Below are 23,286 nucleotides of genomic sequence, written 5' to 3'. Positions count from 1 at the left end.
TTAAATGGCAGCAATTATCTTTTCTGGTCTCGTTCCTGCTTGTTCACAATTGGCTCCCGTGCTCTCTCTGTCTATATCACGGGCACTCAGGTCAGTCCTACCGAGGCTGGTTTTGCACTGGGTCGATGGATGAACTTCAATTTTTTGGTAATGTCCTATCTTGTCAATTCAATGGAACAAGATATTGCCGGGCGCTATCTCCTTGATTTGGCTGCAAAGATTTGGAAGACAGCCAAGGACACCTATTCTCAGGTTGGGAATGCTACCCAATGTTACGAGCTTCGTCAGAAGATTAACTCTACCGAGCAGTTGGAGTTGTCCTTATCTCAGTATTACAATACCATGTGTACTATGTGGCAATAGTTAGACTTTCTGGGCACCTTCACTACCACCTACAACGTTGATGTGACGGCCTTCCGTAAGTGGGAGGATGGCTTACGTGTTTTCGATTTTTTGGCCGGCCTCAATATTGAGTTTGTTGAGAGAGTTAGAATTAGAGAATAATGCTTAGATGGTCTAAGGTAGACCCTAAGCCATATATTTATAATATGAGATTGAAACTACATGGATATAATTGCCCCTAACTAAGCTGCCATGGCTGTACATGAAATAACGAAAGGAAAAAGACCAGAATACCCCCACGGTATTTTGGTGTACAAACTTTAACACTCCCCCTCAAGTTGGAGCAAATATGTCAATCATGCCCAACTTGACTAGATTAGGATGGAACAATTTTCCAGACATTCTCTTAGTGAAAATATCAGCAACCTGATCATTAGACTTCACAAAGGGAACACAAAGCAATCCTTCTTCCAATTTCTCCTTAATAAAATGTCTGTCCACTTCAACATGCTTGGTGCGATCATGTTGTACTAGATTGTGTGCAATGCTGATTGCAGCTTTGTTGTCACAGTACAACATCATAGGAAGATGAACAGGAACACCAAGGTCTTGTAGCAAGCCTTTCAACCAAAGTAACTCACAAATGCCCTGTGCCATAGCACGAAACTCTGCTTTAGCACTAGAACGAGCCACCACATTCTGCTTTTTTCTACGCCAAGTGACAAGATTGCCCCCTCCAAAAGAATAATACCCCGAGATAGACTTCCGATCTGCAGAACCAGCTCAGTCAGTATCGATATATGCCTCTACTCGTAGGTGACCATGAGGAGACAGAAGAATGCCTTTTCCAGGAGTTGACTTCAAATAGTAAAGAATCCGAAGAATAGTCTCCATATGAAAAGAATAGGGGTCATTCATAAACTGACTCACAGTACTCACAGCAACAGCAATGTCTGGACGTGTGTGTGAGAGATAAATCAGCTTCCCCACTAGTCTTTGGTACTGGCCTTTATCAACAGGTTCACCCTCCTTTTCTTTGAGATAGATAGTAGACTCCATAGGAGTATCTGAAGGGTGACATCCTAACAAACCAGTTTCAGCCAACAAGTCTAGGACATACTTCCTTTGGGAGAGAAAGATGCCTTTAGAAGACCTGGCAACCTCAATCCCTAGAAAGTACCGTAGCTTCCCTAGATCTTTAATCTCAAATTCCTGCCCAAGAAACTTCTTCAACCAGTTGATCTCATCACCATCGTTGCCAGTAACCACAATGTCATCCACATAGACTATAAGAACAGTGAGTTTTTTACCAGCCCTCTTTATAAAGAGAGTGTGATTAGCTTTACTCTGCTTATAGCCCACATAAATCATGGCCTTGTGAAACTGACCAAACCATGCTCTAGGTGACTGTTTCAGCCCATAAAGTGCTCGCTTCAACTTGCACACTTTACCTTAATTACTGTCACAAGAAAACCCTGGTGGAATATCCATGTACACCTCCTCACCAAGTTCTCCATTTAGAAAGGCATTCTTCACATCCAGCTGTTGTAGATCCCATCCAAGATTGACTACACAAGATAGCAAAACCCGAATTGTATTCAACTTTGCAACAGGAGCAAAGGTCTCCTGGTAGTCAATCCCATATGTCTGAGTGAAGCCTTTTGCAACCAGACGTGCCTTATATCGATCCACAGTCCCATCAACCTTCTGTTTGACCACAAACACCCATTTACATCCCACTGGTTTTTTCCCTAGAGGAAGATCAATAAGATCCCAAGTATTATTTTTTTTCAATGCTCTCATTTCTTCCAACATAGCTGCCTTCCACTTTCCATCTGCATTAGCTTCCTGCCAATTTTTAGGAACAGAAACAGAGAAAGAGAAGACACAAATGCACGAAAAGACGAAGAAATAGAACTATAAGAAACAAAGCGAGAAATGGGATGCAAAGTGCAAGTCCTAGTACCTTTGCGATGAACAATAGGTAGTTCGGAAGGAGAGGTCTCACCAGTAGGAGGAGGATCTGGATCCTGAGCCTGCAATTGGATAGGTATTGGTGCCACAGTGGATTGATGCTGCCCTCTTTTGGAGCATCTCTTTTGGTAGGTGATAACATCCGAGTTGTCAATTCTCTTTTGAAACTCCCTGATGGTTCTCTTGACTGGAGTCTACTCCCCCTGACTAGGAACATGACCATCATTATTTTCTACAAGCTCCCCCTGTAAAGGAATCCCTGCAGAAGAAGGGGCAGCAACCGAAGGAGATGGGGCAGTACCCAAAATAGGCTCAAAAGGTGGCTGGATAGCAGCCAAAGTAGGCTCCAAAAGAGGCTGGGCAGCAACCAAAGTAGGCTCTAAAGTAGATGGGAGAGGAGGAACCTCAAGGAGAGGAAGCACAAACACATCTTCACTAGAACCAGAATTCTCCCCCTGAAGATGTGGAGATGGATAATAGGAAAGACGTTCATGAAAAACGACATCCATACTGACCAGAGTACGACGGGAAGGGGGATGGTAACACTTATAACCTTTCTGGGTTGGAAAGTAACCCAAAAAAACACACCGCAACCCACGAGGGTCAAGTTTGCCATGAGATTTCGTGTCTCTGGCATAGCACACACAACCAAACACTTTGGGAGGAACCACAAAGGTGGAATTCCCATGTAAAAGTTTGGCCGGACTGCGGGAGTCAAGAACACGAGAAGGCAACCGATTAATGAGATAGGTTGCAGTGAGGACAGCATCCTCCCAATATTGGGAGGGAACATGGCGCAAAAACATCATCGCCCTGGCCACTTCCAAGAAGTGTCGGTTCTTCCTTTCAGCTACACCATTTTGGGCTGGGGTATCAGCACAACTAGTCAAGTGAATAATCCCATTATCAGCAAAATACTTTTGAAATTGGTTCTCCTTATACTTGTGCCATTATCACTTCTCAAAACCTTGAGAGTAGCCAAGAACTGAGTTTGGATCATTTTATGGAAAAGCTGAAAACAGGAAAAAACTTGACTCTTGGTGTGCATAAGATAAACCCATGTATGTCTAGAATGACAATCAATAAAAGAAACAAACCAAGAAAGACCAAAAATGGAAGTTTTATGACTAGGGCCCCAAACATCAGAATGCACCAATTGAAAAAATGAAGAACTCCTTTTATTTGAAATCGAATAAGTAGAACGTGTGTGTTTGGCCAGAACACAAGCCTCACAAATAAAATCGGTCTTTTCACGTGTTTTAACCAAAGTAGGAAATAAAGATACTAATATTCCTAATGGAGGGTAACCTAATCTAGAGTGCCACTGGTAAATTTTAGAAGAGACTAAGGAATTCTGATGTGGAGATGGTAACGGGGGTGGAGTGAAACGACCATCATCAAGCAGGTACAAGCCACCATGCACTTTACCCAATCCAATCGTCTTCCCAGAGGCCAGATTCTGAAACACACAATGGGAAGGAAAAAAAAGTCACTTTACAGTTAATAGAAAGAAGGTTAGTAGTAAAATTAGGAATATGCAAAACCGAAGACAAAGTAAGGGAGGAAGTGCAGTTGATGATTCCTTTTCCAGATATGGAGGAAAGGGAATCATTAGCTACTTTGACCTTGTCTTTCCCATAAGTGGGAGAATACCGATGGAAAAGGCTAGAGGAACCGGTCATGTGATCCTTAGCCCCAGAATCTATGATCCAAGGATGGGAAGCTACAGAAACACAATGACCACCAAATGGAATACGTGACTGGGCAAAGTGTGAACCTGAAGGAGCAAAAGAGGTGGCAGGAGCTAATGTAGTAGAGGTAGCAGCAACGGAAGACCTTAGTACTTGTAGGAAAGCTTGTAGATCATCCTGGGATAGACCAGTGTCAGTAGCCGGGGTTGTAGCAACAGATTCAGAGTGGTTTGCCTTATTTTTTGTCTTTTTCTTGGCAGCCCATTTAGCCTCAAAGTCAGCTGGTTTCCCGTTAAGTTTCCAACACTTCTCTTTGGTGTGGTAAGGCTTGTGACAATGCTCACAAGTAACAGCCCTTGTAGTAGAATCACCAAGAGAAACATGTTCGACAAGTGAAGGGGTAGCCTGGGCGACTGGAGGGCACATCTGTCAGTAACAGGAGGATGCAGCATAGCAGCCCGATGGTTCTCTTCGGAGGAGACCAAAGCATAGGATTATTCAAGTGTGGGAAAAGGGGAATGACCCAAAACTTGAACATGAATCTGGTCATACTCCATGTTCAAACCAGCCAAAAAATCATACACCCTAGTTTGTCCAGATGCTTCTTATATGCAGTGATATCAGCAGCTATAGTGGGATGGTAATCAGAAAAGTGGTTCAGGTGCTGCCAGAGACTGCGCAAAGTAGCATAGTATTTGGAGACAGATAACTCCCCCTGAGTAGTATTATTGGCCTTCTTTTGGAGTTCATACACCTATGCATCATTACCGAGCTGTCCATATGTCTCCTTGTAAGCAGACCAAATCTGATGGGCTGTATCAAGGAGAAGGAAACCACTGGCAAGGTTTAATTGCATTGAGCCAATCAAATAGGACATAAGTATACCATTGTTGGAGATCCATCTGGTCAAAAGAGTGCCAGGGGCAGTTGGCTTGGTAATAGTACCATCAATATGGCCAGTAAGCCCACGACCAGCAATAGCAAAGTATGCCGAACGAGCCCAGATCAAATAATTGCTCCCATCCAGTTTGATAGGATTAGGGAGGAGATCACGGTTGTCATTCTTACCAAGCCCATTAGCAGCAGAGGTGCCAGTAGAGACTTCAGAGTCACCCATAATGCTGCCAAAAAACCCAAATCGCAGAGAAGGCTGTGGTGATAAGAAACCCAAGAAATCATTCAAATTAAGGGCTGAAAATTGGAGGAGAATCCCCTTTCAATGTGAGAATATGTCTCCAAAAATCAGCAGCAACAAACAAGTGTAGCCCCAAGATCGATATTTTTAGGGTTTTGAAAAAAACCCTATTTGGTTGAAATCGATGTAGGGAAGAATGGGCCCAAAAACTGAACTGTTGAAGCTCAAATTGCAGTCAAGTGTGTCTTTATAAGTGAAGAACCAGCCCTAAAAAAATCAGAACCAATAGAAGGCACAAACTCTTAGATCGACAATTGTCAGGGTTTTGAAAAAAACCCTGTTTTTGTGAGAAATCGATCTTAGGAGGTCTTGAATTCAAGGGAAGACAAGAACAAAATCTGAGGAGAGAACCTGCTGCAGTTCTTGGTCTTCAAAGAGGAGGATTGGTCCCTTGTAGAGATGGAAGCAATCCCAAAAAAAACTGAAGTTCCAAATATCGCAGACAGGTAGTTGTTGTCCCTATCAATCAAAAAATTGCACCATGGAAAGAGGTAATTGAGGGCAACATCTGGATCTGTAGATCACCTCATCTTGGCCTGCCAAAACGAGACAAGCCGAGACTCACCTGACTAACGCATTCGGTGGGTCCGCCAGTTGGTTTCCCACATTTTAGCATTTAAACACAATCGTTATCGCCGCGAAAACAAAGTCCACTTTTACATCAACCCTAAGTTTAGGCGATCATCATAATAACCACCACCCGCATGCCACCACCACCATCACCACCATCACCACCAAACAGGTCATCACCATCACCATCACCATCATCATCAAGAGCAGCTCCGCTGCAGCCTCAAAAGGTCTAGGTGATTCTCAATGCGCATGCCCTCATGACATATAGTCTCAACATCCGCAGACTGCCACGACGCAACGCGGAGTCAGCCCTACCTCCGTGCTCATCCATATCCGCACACCACGATACCTCACCCATCCGACGGGGGGGGGTGAATAATAGGGGATCCTCATCATCATCATGAGTCCTCCTGGAATATGTTGGCTAGTTTGATGGGATCTTTGTCATTGGTGTCAAATTCTTCACGTATGTGCCTCATCCTTAGTCTCATATTGTAATGCACATACACCAGCTGCTCCAGTCGCTGACTACCCAATCTGTTCCGCCTCTTTGAGTGTATCAATGGGAATATACTCCAGTTGCGCTCGCACCCAGAGGATGAACAAGTTTGTGAGAGCACTTTCACTGCTATCTTCCTCAGGTTGGGTGAACTTGTACCATAAAGCACCCATCAGTCGGCTGCATTATAAATATAGAATATTAAGAATATGTGCATTCTAAAGGGATAAAATTATAATTCATAAATGTAATGTCATGCCACCTACTAGGGTCTGACTTTTGTCTACCCTCCACTGCAGCTTTTCAATTGAAACTTGCTGAGGCCTCTCTGAAGAACTTGATCTATTTTCATTTTAAATTTCAAAAATTGTTAGAGGCATTAGTATTTGCTATTTAGTAATTACATTCCTTTACTTACTACCAAAGTACCAAAGTCCCATACTCTCACATCGTCATTGCAGTCAGCTTGTGTCTTGGCATTGGGCACCAACTTCTCAATAACAGTTTGAACTGTCACTAACAAATCTGTGTCTAGCCCAAGATCATGCGAGTACTGGTACTTTAGATTCAAATAGTATGTTAGTAAAGGGGAAACCACAAATATAACTTGTTAGTGACTTGATACTTTTGAGTTTTGAATATGTAAATGTAAAAACTCATATAAACTGTAAAGTATGTTGAAGTGTTGAACTCACCAGCTTTATGCAATGGATGACTCAAGTGCTTCTCCCACCCCTCATCAATGATGTTAATGTATGACCTAGCACTTCGGGGTATTGTAGCTCTGACCATTTCCTTCATCTTCTTCAGGGCAGCATATATGTGGGGCAAGGCAGGCTTTTTCTCTGTATCAACCATTCTTAGTACTGCCACCACTGGCTCTAATATGGCAACAATTTTATGCAAATCCTTCCAGAATTGATCACTTGTAATGGTTTGTTATGTTGCCCTCCCTTCTTTTGATTTAGAACCATGCCAACCAAACCACTGTTCACTTGCAAACATAGACCTCAAACCTATCACCTTCGTCTGAAAGCTCTTCAATGTAATGTAATTGGTGGCAAATCGAGTGACACCAAGCCTTACTAAATCCCCCTTGCATTTTCCCTCATCATGGCTAAAGCATAACCATGGTTATATACAAAGTTGGTCACTTGCCTTGCCCTATTGACCACACCTGCCACCAAAGCTTTGTCCCCATGTCCTTCAGCATTAAATCAATGGAATGTGCTACACATGGAGTCCAAAAGAGGCGGATCCTCTTGCTCTTCTTGTTCATCAACTTCTCTCCAGCCTTTTTAAAGTTAGAACCGTTATCTGTCACAATTTGGATAACGTTCTTTGCTCCTATATCTTCTTCCACCACTTGCTTCAGTAGCTTATACAAGTATGATGCATCCTTTACATGCTTCGATGCATCGACAGACTTAAAAAATACTGTCTTCCCAGTGCAACTCACCATGAAATTGATAATGGACTCTCTAGTAGGTCCAGTCCAACCATCTGCCATAAGGGTAACCCCATATGTGTCCCACCTTGGCTTTAGACCCTCAATGTACCTTTCAGCTCCTCTACCTCTTGAGGCAAATATACATTATATAACTCATGTGGTGAAGGCCCCTTCCATCCTGGGCCAGCCCTCCCGACAGCGTCAAGGAATGCATTATAGTAGGTTCCTTGTGCTACATTAGCTAGAATGCCATTGTATAACATGAACTTGCTTAAGGCTTTCCGTGCTTCCTTTTGTTTACCACCAAACACTTGCGGGATGCTTGGCTGGTAGGCATCTTGTTGCCTAAAGGTAGATGTATTTTGCTAAAAAATGGGATCTTGGGAATGTGCTCATGGTCGGGCTGGGGGCCGTGGGATTTCTCTTGTGTCAGTGCTTCTCCTCCTCTCAACTTCTTGCACTGGTGCAGCTGAGCCAGATCCACCAGCTCCTCTTGCTTGCTCATATCTTCTCACATTCTCATAATGCAAATTTTGTCTACTCTCTGCCAAAGTCTGCTGGTAAATTCTCCATTTAGCCTCTGATTCGAACTCACCAGGTGTAGGCCTATATTCAGTATCATCTCCTTCACGGATCTCTACACCAGGCCTCTCTAGAACTGCCTCATCTAAAGCTATTTGTTGTTTTTCCCTCTCAGCTTTCTTTGTTTGTACTCCTCTCAAGTTTTGTGCCATAGCCAGTTTCACTTGGCTCGGAACATTTCGGCATGAGGCAACGTCCTTACCTGTACCAGACAAACGTTGCTTTAACCTAGTTGCTCCTCCAAAATTTAGAATCTTTCCACAATAGTTACACTTCGACTTCTCTTTGTCCTTGGACATCGGGACTCCATGTAGCCATGCTATATCCCCCATTGTGTAAGAAATGTCTTATTTTTTACACTGTTACATAAAAAAGCATGTATTAGTAACTATTACAGACTTAAAGTAATGTATTAAAGACTTAAAGTATTGTATTCATAACTATTAAACATAATGTGAAGCTACTAGAACAATCAAATAGCTATTTCTTATTTATTCTCTAACCCTAGTATTTATTTCTTAATTAAAAATAATATTTAGAATTTTTATTAAAAATAATTATACCCTAAAGTATAAAATATTATAACATAATGATGTATTTGATACCATTTGAAGTTGGACATTATGTACATATGTTGTGCATAATTTTCCAACAAAAACAGGTATTTTTCCTTAATTTTATATATTTTTTAAACATTTTAATAATATTTTTATTAATTCTGAAAATTAAAATATTTTTTTTAATGGGTGAAAAAATAAATAACTCCATGAGACTGTAGAGCATCCAAAGTTGTCCAACATATATGAAAATCACATCCAAACAATAAGTATTAATCCTATTTTTTTCAGTTTCGTTTTTAAAAAAATTCATTTTTTTTCAGAAAATATAATAAAAAAATTAATAACCGAAAAAAAATTTGGACTCCATCAAGTGATAGATCGGCCAAAGTTGTGTAACATAACTTAAAATCACATGAATCTACCAAGGTTTCGACAATTTTTTTTGAAAAAAAAAGATTTAGGGAAAATGACTTACCTTTCAAAAATCCTTCAAATACTTTATGAATCTTACAAAAGTGGAGTTGAATCTTCAGTTTGGCAGCTAAATCACCCTCCAAAGCTTTCAATCCATGAAAAAATTCAAGTGAAAGAGAGGTTTTGGGAGAAGAAGAGTAGAAGAGAGGTGTTTTGAGGCTTTCTTGACAGAACTTGCCGAGATATGCGAGTTCTATCGAGTTAGCCTCATAAAAGATAAGTGAAATGGGCCAAAAAATGGGTCAAACCTGAAACTAGAACCGAGATCCGATATCTCGGCGAGATCTAGGTGAGATATTGGACTTTTTCCACTCGACCCCTGTCTCGTCTCGGCTTTTCGAAATACCCAGAAACTCAGTGAGATCTCACGAGTTCTCGAACTATGCTCATCATTGCTGCCCTAATAGGAGAAGAAGAAGAAGAAGAAAAAAAATCGAGACGAGGAAGGTCCCTAATCCATAACCTGCTCTTCAACCATGTTGAGAGAGTTAGAATTACAGAATAATGCTTAGATGGTCTAAGGTAGACCCTAAGCCATATATTTATAATATGAGATTGAAACTACATGGACAGAATTGCCCCTAACTTAGCCGACATGGCTGTACATGAAATAAAGAAAGGAAAAAGACTAGAATACCCCAACGGTATTCTGGTGTACATACTTCAACAGAGTTTTATCAGATCCGTGCCAATATTTTGAACCGAGACCCACTTCCATCTCTGGAGCAAGCCTTTGCGATATCGGTTGAGGACAGTAGGCATACAGCCATGGTTCATCCTGTTACTCAGGAACGATCGGCTCTTACCTCTGGTTCACAGTCTTCCCGAGGGCATTCTTCCCGGTCTACTAGTACTGATCAGACATCTGGTGATCGCCCTCCCATTAAATGCGATCACTTTGGGAAGGAGTGGCATACCAAAGACCGATGTTGGAAACTTCATGGTCGTCTTGCAGAGACTTACGGGCGTGGGAAGGGTGGTTCCAATTGGCCCAGTAACAGCCATGCCCATCAGGCAACTACTGACGACCAGCCTGATCAATCTCTTTCTCAAGTTGGGGTGAATTGCAAAATCTTCGGGGTATGGTGAATCGATTCGACACAACTTCTTTGGCATCAATATCTCCTTCCATAGCTGCCTCGGCTTTGTCTCTGCCTACCAATCCCAACACATCTTCTTCCACAAGAATTTCATTTGGTGGGAATTGCACCTCGGTCATGCCTGATTCTTGGGTAATTGATTCGGAGGCAACCGACCATATGACAGCTTCCTCATCTATTTCTTCCAAATATTTTCCTCTTTCTGGTCATAACAAGGTTCATGTTACTGATGGGTCTCTTTCTCCTATCTCGGGGAAGGGATTTGTGCAGTGCACTTCTTCTCTTAGCCTTTCATCTGTGTTACAAGTTCCAAAGTTTACTACTAATTTGCTTTCCATTAGTAGCCTAACTAAGGATTTAAACTGCAAAATAACATTTTTTCCAACCCATTGTTTGTTTTAGGACTTGGCAACGGATAATACGATTGCATGTGGTAAAGTGGTTGGTGGTCTGTACGTACTTGACAGTTCCCAGGCAGCTTTGACATCTCAGCCAGCATCTTCTGATTTTGATTTTGCAATATTTGAGTTGAATAATTGGCATCGTCGTTTGGGCTATCCTCCGATTGGAGTTTTATCTGATTTATTTCCTAGTCTAGTGAAACGGTGTAATAAACATAATTTTTCTTGTGATGCTTGCACTTTGGCAAAACAAACTAGAAGCATGTTTCCTATTTCTGATAATTGAAGCAATGTGCCTTTTGGTTTGATACATTCTGATGTGTTGGGCCCTGCCCGATGTGTTTCTACTTCTGGGTTTAGATGGTTTGTAACTTTCATTGACTGTTTTAGCCGGACAACTTGGGTGTATTTGATGCATAGTAAAAGTGATGTCGTCACTTGTTTCACTCTATTCCATAAAATGGTCTAGACCCAATTCGATGCCAAGGTGAAGATTCTCCGATCAGATAATGGAAAAGAGTAGATGGATGGTGCCTTTCGATCCTATTTGGATAGCCATGGAATCATACACCAGACTTCTTGTGTTGACACTCCTGCTCAAAATGGAGTGATTGAACGCAAGAACAGACATCTATTGGAGGTGGCTCGTTCTCTTATGTTTACTATGGCTGTTCTGTTAGAGTTATTAGAATGGTTGTATAAGGGTTGTTCTGTCATTGACTTATTATTAGACATGGCTAAGTTGTATTTTTATTATTTCTTCTTTATTTCTATTTACCTCCCTAGGGAGGTCTATGTAATTCTTAGAAATGATTAATGAAGTGAATATGTGTATTGAGAATGACTCAACCCACATAACCGATTATCCTAGCTGTTAACCCTTTGATATCTCACTAGAATCGATCCATTAGAAGATTTAACTTGGTATCAGAGCTAGAAAATCTGGTTTGAGAATCAATTGAACTTGTTTGCTGTCTTCTCCTCTCTTTAGAACCCTAGAAAGGTAAAGGGTTCCATTAGAGGCTGTACTATGTGAGATACTACACATATTACATTCTTTGGAGTTGTATTTTTTAAACCAAATCCATATGGAGTGATGTTAGGAGATGCTGAAGTGGATTGAAGCTTGAGAAGATGCCTACCTAGCTACCGCCAGCTTGTAGAGTGGTCTGTTCGATTCTCCTTCATCCCTCCTTCTTTTTGAATGAGACCTAGTGCATTTGAATAGCCTAGAGGTCCTCTATGAGACCCCTAACCTCTCGGTTGTTGAGAGGAGTGCTGTTTGGCTGAAAGCTGCTGTGAAGACCTTGAAGATAACCCAGTTTTTTCCGCCAGCTATGGGTTGTTTGAACTTCGATTCTGCCTTTGGCAGATTGGTTTGCCTTGAAACCAGGCTTGTTTGAGTCACATATGAGTGCTTATTGAAGCCCTAAAAACCTGGTCCTTAAAGGGGGAAGATTGGAGAGTAGTGCTCTCTTTTTTGCTGCTGTACATGTATCGCCTGCTCTGTTTCTGCTCCTTGTTTGACTCTTTGTTTTGAAGATTGATGGATTGGATGGTTGTTTGTTGCTGAGAATGGAATGTTTACACCTTGTTCCACTTGTTGGGTGTTATGAACTGAAGTTCCTTGGGTGTAGAAGGATTTGGTTTGAGTTATGCAAGTGTTTTGCTCTCTGTATGCCTGCTGTTTTTTAGGCTTTGCCCCAGCCTAGTTGATTTAGAACCATTTGTGTACTGGTTTACCTCCTTTATTTTGGTTGAGTATACTCCCCAGCTAAGCAGCACATTAGTTTGACTGTTGAAGTGTCTGCATATTGTGTCTACTATGTCTGGGCAAGATTCTGAGGTCAGTGGACCAACTACAGCTAGCAGCCTGAGTAGTGGTTCCCAAATGACGGCTTCCTTTGATAACCCCAACACCAAAATCTCTGTTGTGAAATTGGATAATACCAACTACTTGGGTTGATCCTGTTCTGTGAAGATGTCACTGCGAAGTAGGGGAAAATTGGGGTATATTACTGGCTCTATTAAGGAGCCTGCCATTACTAATCCAGGATATCTGAAGTGAGAGACTGAGAACCCCACAGTTATGACATGGTTGGTTTTCTCCATGAAACCTGAAATTAGTAGAAGGGTAGTGTTGTCCCAAAGGAATTCAAATTGCCTTGGCATCCCTGGTGTAATTGTAGCACCATGGCTCAGGGACTCTTCACGAGATGATTCTAAAGCCAAGGCAAACGAAAACTAAGTAGGGCAGTTAGTCAGTGCCCTCGATTGTTCCAGAGAGAAGGATCATGACGCCCTAGAACCTTGACATCCAGCTGTAGCATCTCCTTGCGTGCGAGAGACTTCTATGCCAGCCGTTTTTGGATAAGGAAACTGCTAAGGAGATGTGGGACAGTGTTGCCCGGACCTTTGATCGAGTTGGTAACTATGCAAAAGTGTACCAAATCCACCAAAAGTTCACCAATATGAAGCAGGGTGATAGGAGCATCTCTGACTACTACAACACGGTTGTCAGCCTGTGGCAGGAATATGATCAGTACAGGTATCTTCGATTGTCCAACTCTGAGGACGAAGCCAAGGTTTACAAGAATCAAGAAGTTGAAAGGATTTTTTCTCTACTTGGTGGGCTCAATCCAGAGTATGAGCCCATTCGTCTGCAGATCCTAGGGAGGTCTCCTTTTCCATCCTTGGATGAAGTATGTAGTTACTTGCAGAGTGAGGAAACCAGGATAACAACTATGGATATTGCACCATCAACAGAGAGATTTGCTCTTGTTTCTAGTTCCCACAGAGACTGGAAAAGTGGGGGGGGGGGGGGAGGCCAAGGGCCAACTCGTGGAGATCACCGTGAGAAATTTAAATGTGATCACTGTGGAAAACTTGGACACACCAAGGACAGGTGTTGGGATTTTCATGGGGAGCCCCCTGGTATGCGTGGTGGTTCATCTAGTGCCCGTGGATGCAAGCGAGGGGGAGCTAGGGCTCACTCTGTGACATCTGAGTCTAAGACATCTGGACCCCAGCCTGCTCCTGGTTCCATTTCACAGGATGATATTGCAGCCCTCCGCCGGCTGATGTCTTACCTTGGAGGGTCAGCTATTGATTCTACCTTTGGAGGGTCAGCTGCTTCTGCCCTCAGCTCTACAGGTGTTGTATGCTCCTTCTACTGTACCCCCCTGGATTATTGACTTTGGAGCCTTTGATCACATGACTGGTATGTCACAGGGTTGCTGATGGTTCCCTTTCTTCGGTCTCTCGTAAGGGTAATGTGAGAGTTACTCCTCCTATTTCCCTTGAGTCTATCCTTCATGTTCTTGATTTTGCTACTAACCTATTATCAGTGAGTCACCTAACCAAATCCTTAAATTGTTGTGTCACTTTCTTTCCTTCCTATTGTCTTTTTCAGGATTTGGAGACAAAGAGGGTTATTGGCAGTGGGACTGAAAAAGGAGGACTCCACCTTCTTGAACCACGGTTACCTGATCAATCTACTGCTGCAGCTTATGTTTATGGTCGGAGTGACCGTAGTTCTTTGGAGTCTGTAATGCTTTGGCATCAACATTTGGGTCATCCCTCTTTTGTTGTTATGAGGAGACAGTTACCCCACTTGTTTACTTCTTTTCCTTCTTTTTATGTTTTTCCGTGTGAATCTTGTATTTTGCTAAGCATTGTTGCACATCTTATCCTTATCGTGGTAATAGATCTACTGCGCTTTTTTCTCTTGTTCATACTGATGTTTGGGGGGCCTTCTCCTACTACTTCTTCGTCTGGATTTCGTTACTTTGTCTCATTTGTGGATGACTATTCTAGGTCTACTTGGACTGTTTTGTTGAAACAAAAGAGTGATGTTTGTGATGCTTTCAAGGATTTTTATCAACTTATCCATACTCAGTTTGGTACTCGAATCCAAATAGTTAGGTCTGATAAGGGGGTTGAGTACATGTATGGGGGCTGCAACAGTTCTTTACTGCTAATGGCATCATCCATCAACTGGTATGTGTTGACACCCCTCAACAAAATGGGGTGGCTGAGAGAAAAAACTGCCACTTGTTGGAAATCAGTAGGAGTCTCCTCTTTGGTATGCATGTGCATAAGACTTTCTGGTCTGATGCACTTCTTACCGCTGCCTTTCTTATTAACCGGATGCCAACTCTACTCCTCGGCTCCAAATCTCCCCTGGCTCTTCTTTCTCCTCAATCCTCAGTCTTCTCCTTGCCTAAAAAAATCTTCGGTTGTGTTTGTTATGTTCATATCAACAAATCAGCCTGCACCAAGCTTGATCCCAAAGCTCTCAAGTGCAGCTTCTTGGGCTACTCTGATTCAACCAAAGGGTAAAAGTGCTACCATCCTCCTTCCCGAAGGCGCCTTCTCTCCAAAAATGTCACCTTCTTTGAGTCTATTCCTTACTTTTCTTCTCCTCAGCATCCTCTTCAGAGGGAGAGTACTAGAAGTGTACAGGATGCGGATGTCATTCCTGTTCTATCTCCCTTGCCTACCTCCAATTCCCCATTCCTATTTGATATTGGAAAATACAAAAAAGTGGATGTTATTGATGCTGATGGTGTTGTTGATATTAATGCTAGTAGTGGTGGTGATGCTAGCAGAAAAAAAAAAAAAAAAAATACAAGGGAATAAGATTCAAAGATGTTGTATTTACAAGAGGTGAATGCTTGTTAAAGGGAAAAGGAAAGCAACCCTGGTATGCGTTGCAACGAAAGCAACCCTGCCAAAACCCCTCTTTGGATCCAGATCCTCAGTCAGGTTATACTTCTCCTTCTGAATTAGATCTTCCCATTGCTATGAGAAAGGGGAAGAGAGCCTGTACTAACCCAATGGCCCAGTTTGTTTCCTATGACTTTATTTCTCCTATAGGTATTGCCTTTTCCACTGCCCTTGAGTCTTCTTCCATTCCCAAAAATGTCATAGAGGCCATTCGATCCAAAATGGATGCAAACAATGTCTGAGGAAATGGTGGCTCTGGAAAAGAACAATACTTAGACACTAGTTGATCTTCCCAGGGGGAGAACTCCAGTTGGATGCAGATGGGTTTATACCATCAAGTATAGATCCAATGGTACAGTGGAAAGATACAATGCTAGGCTGGTTGTAAAAGGGTATAGTCAAGTGCATGGCATTGACTACCAGGAGACTTTTGCCCCTGTAGCCAAGCATAACTCAATCAGGGTTCTTCTTTCAGTGGCAGCCAATAAAGATTGGCCAATGTACCAATTAGATGTGAAAAATGCATTTCTTCATGGAGATTTAGCAGAAGAAGTGTACATGCAGCCTCCACCTAGTTTCAAGTATCCCTCAGCTGAAGGGAAAGTGTGTCTCTTGAAGAAAGCTCTCTATGGCCTCAAATAATCTCTTAAGGCCTGGTTTAAGAGATTTAGACGAGCCATCTTGAAGAATGGGTATTATCAGAGTCAAGCTGACCACACCTTATTTATCAGAAGAGGTAATGGTACAGTTACAACTCTCATTGTCTATGTTGATGACATTGTGGTAACTGGGAATGATGTTACTGAGATAAACAAATTGAAGTCTTATTCGGCTAAACAGTTTGAGATCAAAGACCTTGGACTCTTGAAATACTTCTTGGGTATTAAAGTATCTAGATCAAGGAAAGGAATCAACATCTGCCAAAGGAAATTTGTATTGGATCTTCTGAAAGAGACAGACATGATGGGGTGCAAACCAACAACTTCCCCCATTAATCCGAATCATAAGCTTGGTGATGAATGTGGTTCTTCTCATATAGATGCCAGCAAGTGCCAAAGATTAGTTGGGAAACTAATCTATCTCTCCTTGACTCAACCAGACATTTCTTATGCAGTTGGAGTAGTAAGTTAGTTCATGCATGCTCCCAAGAGTGGACATCTGGATGCAGTGTATCACATCATTAGATACTTGAAATCCTGGCCAAGAAAAGGTCTTCTATTTGCTAGGCATGACCATTTGCAGATTGAAGGCTGCTGATTAGGCTGGTTCAGTCTTTGACAGGAGATCTACTTCTGGGTGCTGTACCTTTGTGGGTGGTAATCTAGTTACCTGGAGGAGCAAGAAACAACCAGTTGTAGCTAGATCCAGTGCAGAGGCTGAGTTTAGGGCCATGGCTCATAGAGTGTATGAGCTTATATGGTTAAAGAGACTACTTCAAGACTTGAGTTTTGAAACTGAAGGGCCAATGAGACTTTATTGTGACAACAAAGCTGTTATAAGCATTGCCCATAATCCGGTTAAGCATGATCGAACTAAACATATTGAGGTTGATCGACACTTCATCAAAGAGAAGCTGGATTCTGGGTGCATTTGTACTCCCATTGTGAAGACAGGTGATCAAGTAGCAGATATCTTCACTAAGGGTCTCATTCTTAGTCTATTTTGTACTTTATTGTGCAAGTTGGGAATGTATGACATTTATTCTCCAACTTGAGGGGGAGTGTTAGAGTTATTAGAATGGTTGTATAAGGGTTGTTCTGTCATTGTCTTATTATTAGACATGGCTAAGTTGTATTTTAGTTATTTCTTCTTTATTTCTATTTACCTCCCTAGGGAGGTCTATGTAATTCTTAGAAATGATTAATGAAGTGAATATGTGTGTTGAGAATGACTTAACACAGCTAACCGATTATTCTCCCATTCTCTCTTCTTCTCTTCTCTTCTCTTCTCTTCTCTTCTCTTCTCTTCTTCTTCTTCTTCTCTTCCTCCTAGCTGTTAATCCTTTGATATCTCACTAGAATCGATCCATTAGAAGATTTAACTTGTTCCTCCTCGCTTCTAGGATGATGCTGTCCTTACAGCTCCTTATCTTATGAATTGGCTTCCCTCCCAAGTCTTAGGTGGCCGCTGTCCCTTGGACATGTTGTTTGGGAAATCCACTATTGTTGTGCCTCCAAAGGTCTTTGATTGTGTCGTGTTTGCCAGGAATCACCATGTACACGACAAGTTTGATCCCAAAGGACTGCAGTGCGTCTTTCTCGGTTATTCAGCTACCCAGAAAGGCTATAAATGCTATCATACTCCTACACGAAAAGTAATTGTCACTATGGATGTAGTATTCCGGGTGTCTGAGGCTTATTTCAGACAGTAGGTACCTCTGCAGGGGGAGATTCTAAGTGGTGAAGAGGTCCCGTTGATTGCTCCTCTAGACATTAAGATTCCTACTATAGAGGATGTTTCTGTTGAACTAGAAGATGGAGTTACAAGTCAAGAACAAGAAGTGGGACAGACTGAGCAACAACAACAGGTCCAGGGGGAGAAGAATGTGAAGACTTCGAGGAACTGATTTTCCTCTTGATGGCCCTTGATACAAAGAGACCACCACCACCGACACTACACAATCGGCATTTGTTCCTACTCCAAGTCTTACTCTGAGTCATATTTCTGGTAAGCCTCCTCTTGATTTCAGTCTTGATTTACCCATTACTATTCGAAAACCAAAAAGGAGTTATACTCAACATGCTATTTCCAACTTTGTGTCATACAACTCTCTAACTCTTGCTTTGCATGCCTTTATATCTTCTTTATCCTCTGTTTCCATACTTAACAATTGGCAGGAAGCAATAGTCGAACAGAAACGGAAGGATGCGCTGAATGAAGAAATGCTTGACCTTGAGAAAAATCAGACCTGGGATTTGGTGAGTCCTCCATTAGGGAAGAAACCTGTTGGTTGTAAATGGGTCTTTGTTGTGAAGCACAAAGCTGATGGCTCAGTGGAAAGATACAAAGCAAGACTAGTAGCCAAAGGGGTTATCAAACCCAAGGTATTGACTATCAAGAGACCTTTGCTCCTGTAGCAAAGATGAATATTGTGCGGGTTATCATTTCTTGTGCTGTGAATCAAGGATGGGAACTCCAACAACTTGATGTGAAGAAGGCCTTCCTACATGGAGACTTGGAAGAAGATGTTTACATGGAGATACTTCCTGGATTTACCTCTTCAGAGACTCAGGGAAAGGTGTGTAAGTTGAAGAAGGCTCTGTATGGTTTGAAACAATCACCAAGGGCTTGGTTTGGCCGATTCCATAAGGCTATGGTTGCTTATGACTATAAGCAGAGCAATGCTGATCATACATTGTTTGTCAAAAGGATGGGACAGCAGGTGACAATTTTGATTGTCTATGTTGATGATATAGTGATCACGGGCAGTTATACACAAGAGATCCAGAAGTTGATGACTTATTTGGGCACCGAATTTGAAGTCAAAGACTTGGGCAGATTAAGGTATTTCTTAGGGATTGAGGTTGCCTATTCAGCTTAGGGCATATCTCTCTCACAAAGAAAATATACCCTGGATTTATTGAGTGAAACAGGAATGCTTGGGTGTAAACCAGCAGATACCCCTCTTGTGCCCAACACACATTTGAAGAGTAAGGAAGGTGATCCAATGGACAAGGGTAGCTATTAGAGGTTAGTTGGCCGATTGATATACCTCTCACATACCCGACCAGATATCACATTTACTGTGAGTGTTGTCAGTCAATACATGCATGATCCTCACTCTTCTCACTTGGAAGCAACATACAAAATACTCCATTATCTCAATCCTGTCCTAGAAAGGGAGTCTTGTATTCTCCACATAACCATCTCCGGATAGAAGCATACACTGATGCAGATTGGGCTGGCAGTCCTGATGATAGGAAGTCGACATCCGGGTATTGCACATTTGTTGGAGGGAACCTAACTACTTGGAGAAGCAAAAAACAAGCTATTGTAGCTCGATCTAGTGCTGAAGCTGAATTTCGAGCTATGGCACAGGGTATTTGTGAACTTCTCTGGCTCAAGGGACTCCTCCAAGATTTGGGGATGAATGTTGATCTTCCAATGCGACTCTACTATGACAGCAAGTCAGCAATCAGCATTGCTCACAACCCGGTCCAACATGATCGTACCAAACATGTTGGGATTGACTGGCACTTCATCAAAGAGAAATTGGAATAGGGAATTATTTGTATTCCATTTATTCAGTCTAGTGAACAGCTGGCTGATATCCTTACCAAAGGAAGCAGTTATAAGTTATTTTTTCTTGTAGTTAGCAAGTTGGGCATGTTTGATATGTATGCGCCAACTTGAGGGGGAGTGTTGTAATATAGGTTTAAGGGTAGAATTTTCCTAAGGGTATATTTGTCCTTGTACTCATTCCAGAATGTTTTTCTCTTTATTATAAATAAAGATGGCTGTAGTCACTCTGACTCAAGCCAGTATTCACGGAATTCAACAGTAACACTCCCTGGTGTTTCTAGTGCCTTTTAACTCCGTGGGAGTGGGAAAGCACTGGAAACATGTTTGGTCACACCGGTTTGTTTTTATACTTCCGTGGAGTGAACTGGCTGTCTGGAGGAGAAATTTCAGGTACACTGTGGAGAAACAAATATCGAAACACCCTTCAAACCTGACTTTTCAAGCCTCACCTCTCTTCCCAATGAAGGACAGACCAGATACTACCCTTCATTGCCATCTCCTTCCCTCTCTCTCTCTCTCCGACGAAAGCCATCAAAGCTCTCCAACCGTCCTTTTCTTTCTCTTACCCTGTCTGTCTCTCTCCAACTCTCCTGCTCTCCTTTGTATCCCTGCGACTTTGTTTCCCATTCCCAGTCTCTCTCCTTCTCTCCCTCTCTCTAACAGCAGTTGTCGTCTCTCTGGCTGACATTCTAGTTGATGTTTTTGTTGGATTTTGATTAAGTTTATATAAATTATTAGGCATTAGAGAAAGTAATTATCCCTTAAGAAATGCGGTTCTTTTGTTACTGTTTCAACTCTGTTCATTGAGCAGCACTTTCGAATCAGCTCTATTTCATTGATATGAGTGTAATGTTGCAGGAACACCCTTTATTCTTTTCATCCTTACCATGAAGGGATCAAGGGTGTTTAATTGGTTTCTACGATCTATCTCTTTGCCACCAATTGTAACTATTTTGTTGTTTCTACTCATTTTTCAATTTAAATTGCACCCTGATTCTTCTAAAGCTAGAAATGTGAGCAGTACTATGATGCTGCTTGTCAATCACAAAATCCACTTGCCATTTTCGATGCCATTCTACAACAAAGTTTTCCAAAGAACATTCTCTGGGCTGAAAAAATGTTATGTGCCATTGTGAAAGCAGGGGTAAGGCTGCGTACATTATGACCCTCCCCAGACCCCGCGGTGGCGGGAGCCTTGTGCACTGGGGGTACGCCCTCTTTTTTGTTTTAAAAATTATCCTATTAAATATGTCACCTAAGAGAATCTTGAATTTCTGCATGTTGATGAAAGGGCCAGACGTGTTGAAAATTTACATGATGTGGAACACCAAGGAGTTCATGAAATTTCATCTAGCAGCTGCTTTTTTCTGATGGAAAAAATCTATTGTATTTGGTAGGCCTGCTTCCAGAATTTACAAAATGTCCAATCAAGTTCACTGAACTCACACAACCAAAGAAGTTTTTAGAACTTTATGATAGATGCTTCTTGATCTCCACTTCTGTTATGTGAACCTGTTAGATGCTTTTGCTAAATCATATGTAACCATATGTATGACAAGTTGCATTGTGAAATCCAAAGTTTATGTGTGCAATACCCAGTGATTAATTTTTAACTTCTTAGTTCTATCCATTGCTTATGCTAACTTTATATTACTGGAAGTCCTTTGAGAAAAAACTTTTCGCCCTCCCCAGGTCTTGATAATGAGTTGCTGTTACTTGCAGATTCGCTGCAGCACTTATTGACCAACCTCTTTGGGTAATGAATGTAGTACCCATCAATGGGGCAGATACTCTTGCTGTAATTTTTGACAGAGGGCTGATTGGAATTTATCATGATTGGTGTGAGGCTTTTAATACATATCCTCGAACTTATGATCTCCTGCACTCCAGTTACTTATTTGGTAACCTAACTCAGAGGTATAACCAATATTTTTTCTGTATCCGTAATTGTTGTATATCAAGATATGACATGAGCTAAGACCGTTTGACCATGGGATATACCTTGTGGTAGCCTAGTTTGCACCCCCAGAAGGTTTCCATGTTGGTCATACTACCCTCTATGTTGTACAATTCAGTCTATAAGACCCATGGCACATGAAAAATAAAGAATTTCATTTGTTGGCCATTTCTGAGTTGAAAATGGGAGAGTTGTTTGTGGATGATCCACCTAAATTCCTTCCTGAGCAGCCCAATTCTACCATGTGACAGGTTGGATAGGGCTGAAATTTTTGTGGACAGGTAGATCCAAGGTCCCCTGCTCGTATGTCCAGTCCAAATGGAGTTGCCCAAGTAAATATATATATTTGAAAATCCAGTGAAAAAATAGAACTTAAAAGAAATGGACAGCTCTAAATACAAGGCATAATGCCAATACAATGGGGGGGGGGGTATATGAATGAATTTGAGTATAAAATTTGTCAATGGTTTGCACTATTTGTTAACCTTGTACTCTTCCATCTTGGGACCTGAAATGTTGTTTCTTTTTGGGTCAGGTGTGACATTGTAGTCGTGGCAGCAGAGATGGATCGGATATTGAGACCAGGTGGATGGATTTTAGTGCAAGAAAACATGGAAATGATTGACAAGCTGAATCCCATTTTTCAGTCGCTGCACTGGGAGACTGCCATACATAAGGATCAATTCCTTGTTGGTAGAAAAGGTTTTTGGCGTCCCACGGTTAGCGGAGCCAAAACATGAGTGGAGGTGCCTATTTTTCCCCCTTGTACAATCTTGCACTTGGTCTCTATTCTTTTATTAATGTTAGAAACTGTTAGTTGTTACTCTCTATTCTTTTATTAATTTTAGAAACAATTAGTTGGCCTAGTTTATGTAGCTCCGTGATTTCAATTTCATTATTTTGCTTGTTAAGATACAAAGTTTCAGTTTTATGAATGGGGCATTTACGACATGTGTTATGGCAACATGTGCATGTGTATGCTTGCATACATGTGAAGCTGTTGGTCAGATCTGGAAATGTTGATGGTACTTTCATGTAGAACAGGTTTGAAGGTTCAATCAGTCCCAAAACAGGATCTGAAATCTAGGATATGGTTCAGCCCGATGGGGATATGCCTTGAATGGTTGGGTAGGTTAACGCAATGGTCTAGGGTTAGGTTTAAAGTGAGGGAATAGGTCTGAGACAGTAAGGAATTCAAGGGTTTAAACAAAATCAATGCTGTATCAGGTTTACCCTCTGCCAATTTCAATAAGAGGGCAGAAAACTGGGTTTTTGAAGGCTTTTCTTGTAGCAGTCAATCTGCTTGGTAGAATGGGCTGAAATTGGAATCGAGTGGAGGTCTTAGGAAGGGGAAGTGTGCTAAAAAAATTGAAGGTGATGGGTAGGTTGGGCAGAAAGAGGGGGTGATTGAATTAGAAGGTTAGGTTCAAAATAGAAAAAAAAAACCTGAGAATAATGGTCTGAACAGCAACAGAGTGTCTCGGTTGTGTGGGTGAGGCTTCTAATGGCTTGATAGCT

The 23,286-nt window shown here is 41.7% G+C and overlaps 1 protein-coding gene across 1 annotated transcript in view; it reads left to right on the top strand.

Moving 5' to 3' along the window:
* The window catches only part of LOC122671756 (probable methyltransferase PMT23), a 70,767-nt gene extending 48,091 nt beyond the window's left edge, over nt 1–22,676 (top strand). Inside the window, exons 7-8 of the mRNA XM_043869167.1 lie at nt 21,534–21,728; nt 22,304–22,676. Of these exons, the coding sequence (XP_043725102.1) occupies nt 21,534–21,728; nt 22,304–22,508 (400 nt within the window). The 3' untranslated portion in view covers nt 22,509–22,676. The remainder of the gene's footprint in view (nt 1–21,533; nt 21,729–22,303) is intronic.
* Nucleotides 22,677–23,286: the final 610 nt, after the last annotated feature.

This window comes from Telopea speciosissima, chromosome 8, assembly GCF_018873765.1.
Source record: "Telopea speciosissima isolate NSW1024214 ecotype Mountain lineage chromosome 8, Tspe_v1, whole genome shotgun sequence".
NCBI classification, from domain to species: domain Eukaryota; kingdom Viridiplantae; phylum Streptophyta; class Magnoliopsida; order Proteales; family Proteaceae; genus Telopea; species Telopea speciosissima.
The sequence above is the reverse complement of the archived record's forward strand: the minus strand, read 5'-3'. Positions and strand labels throughout refer to the sequence as shown.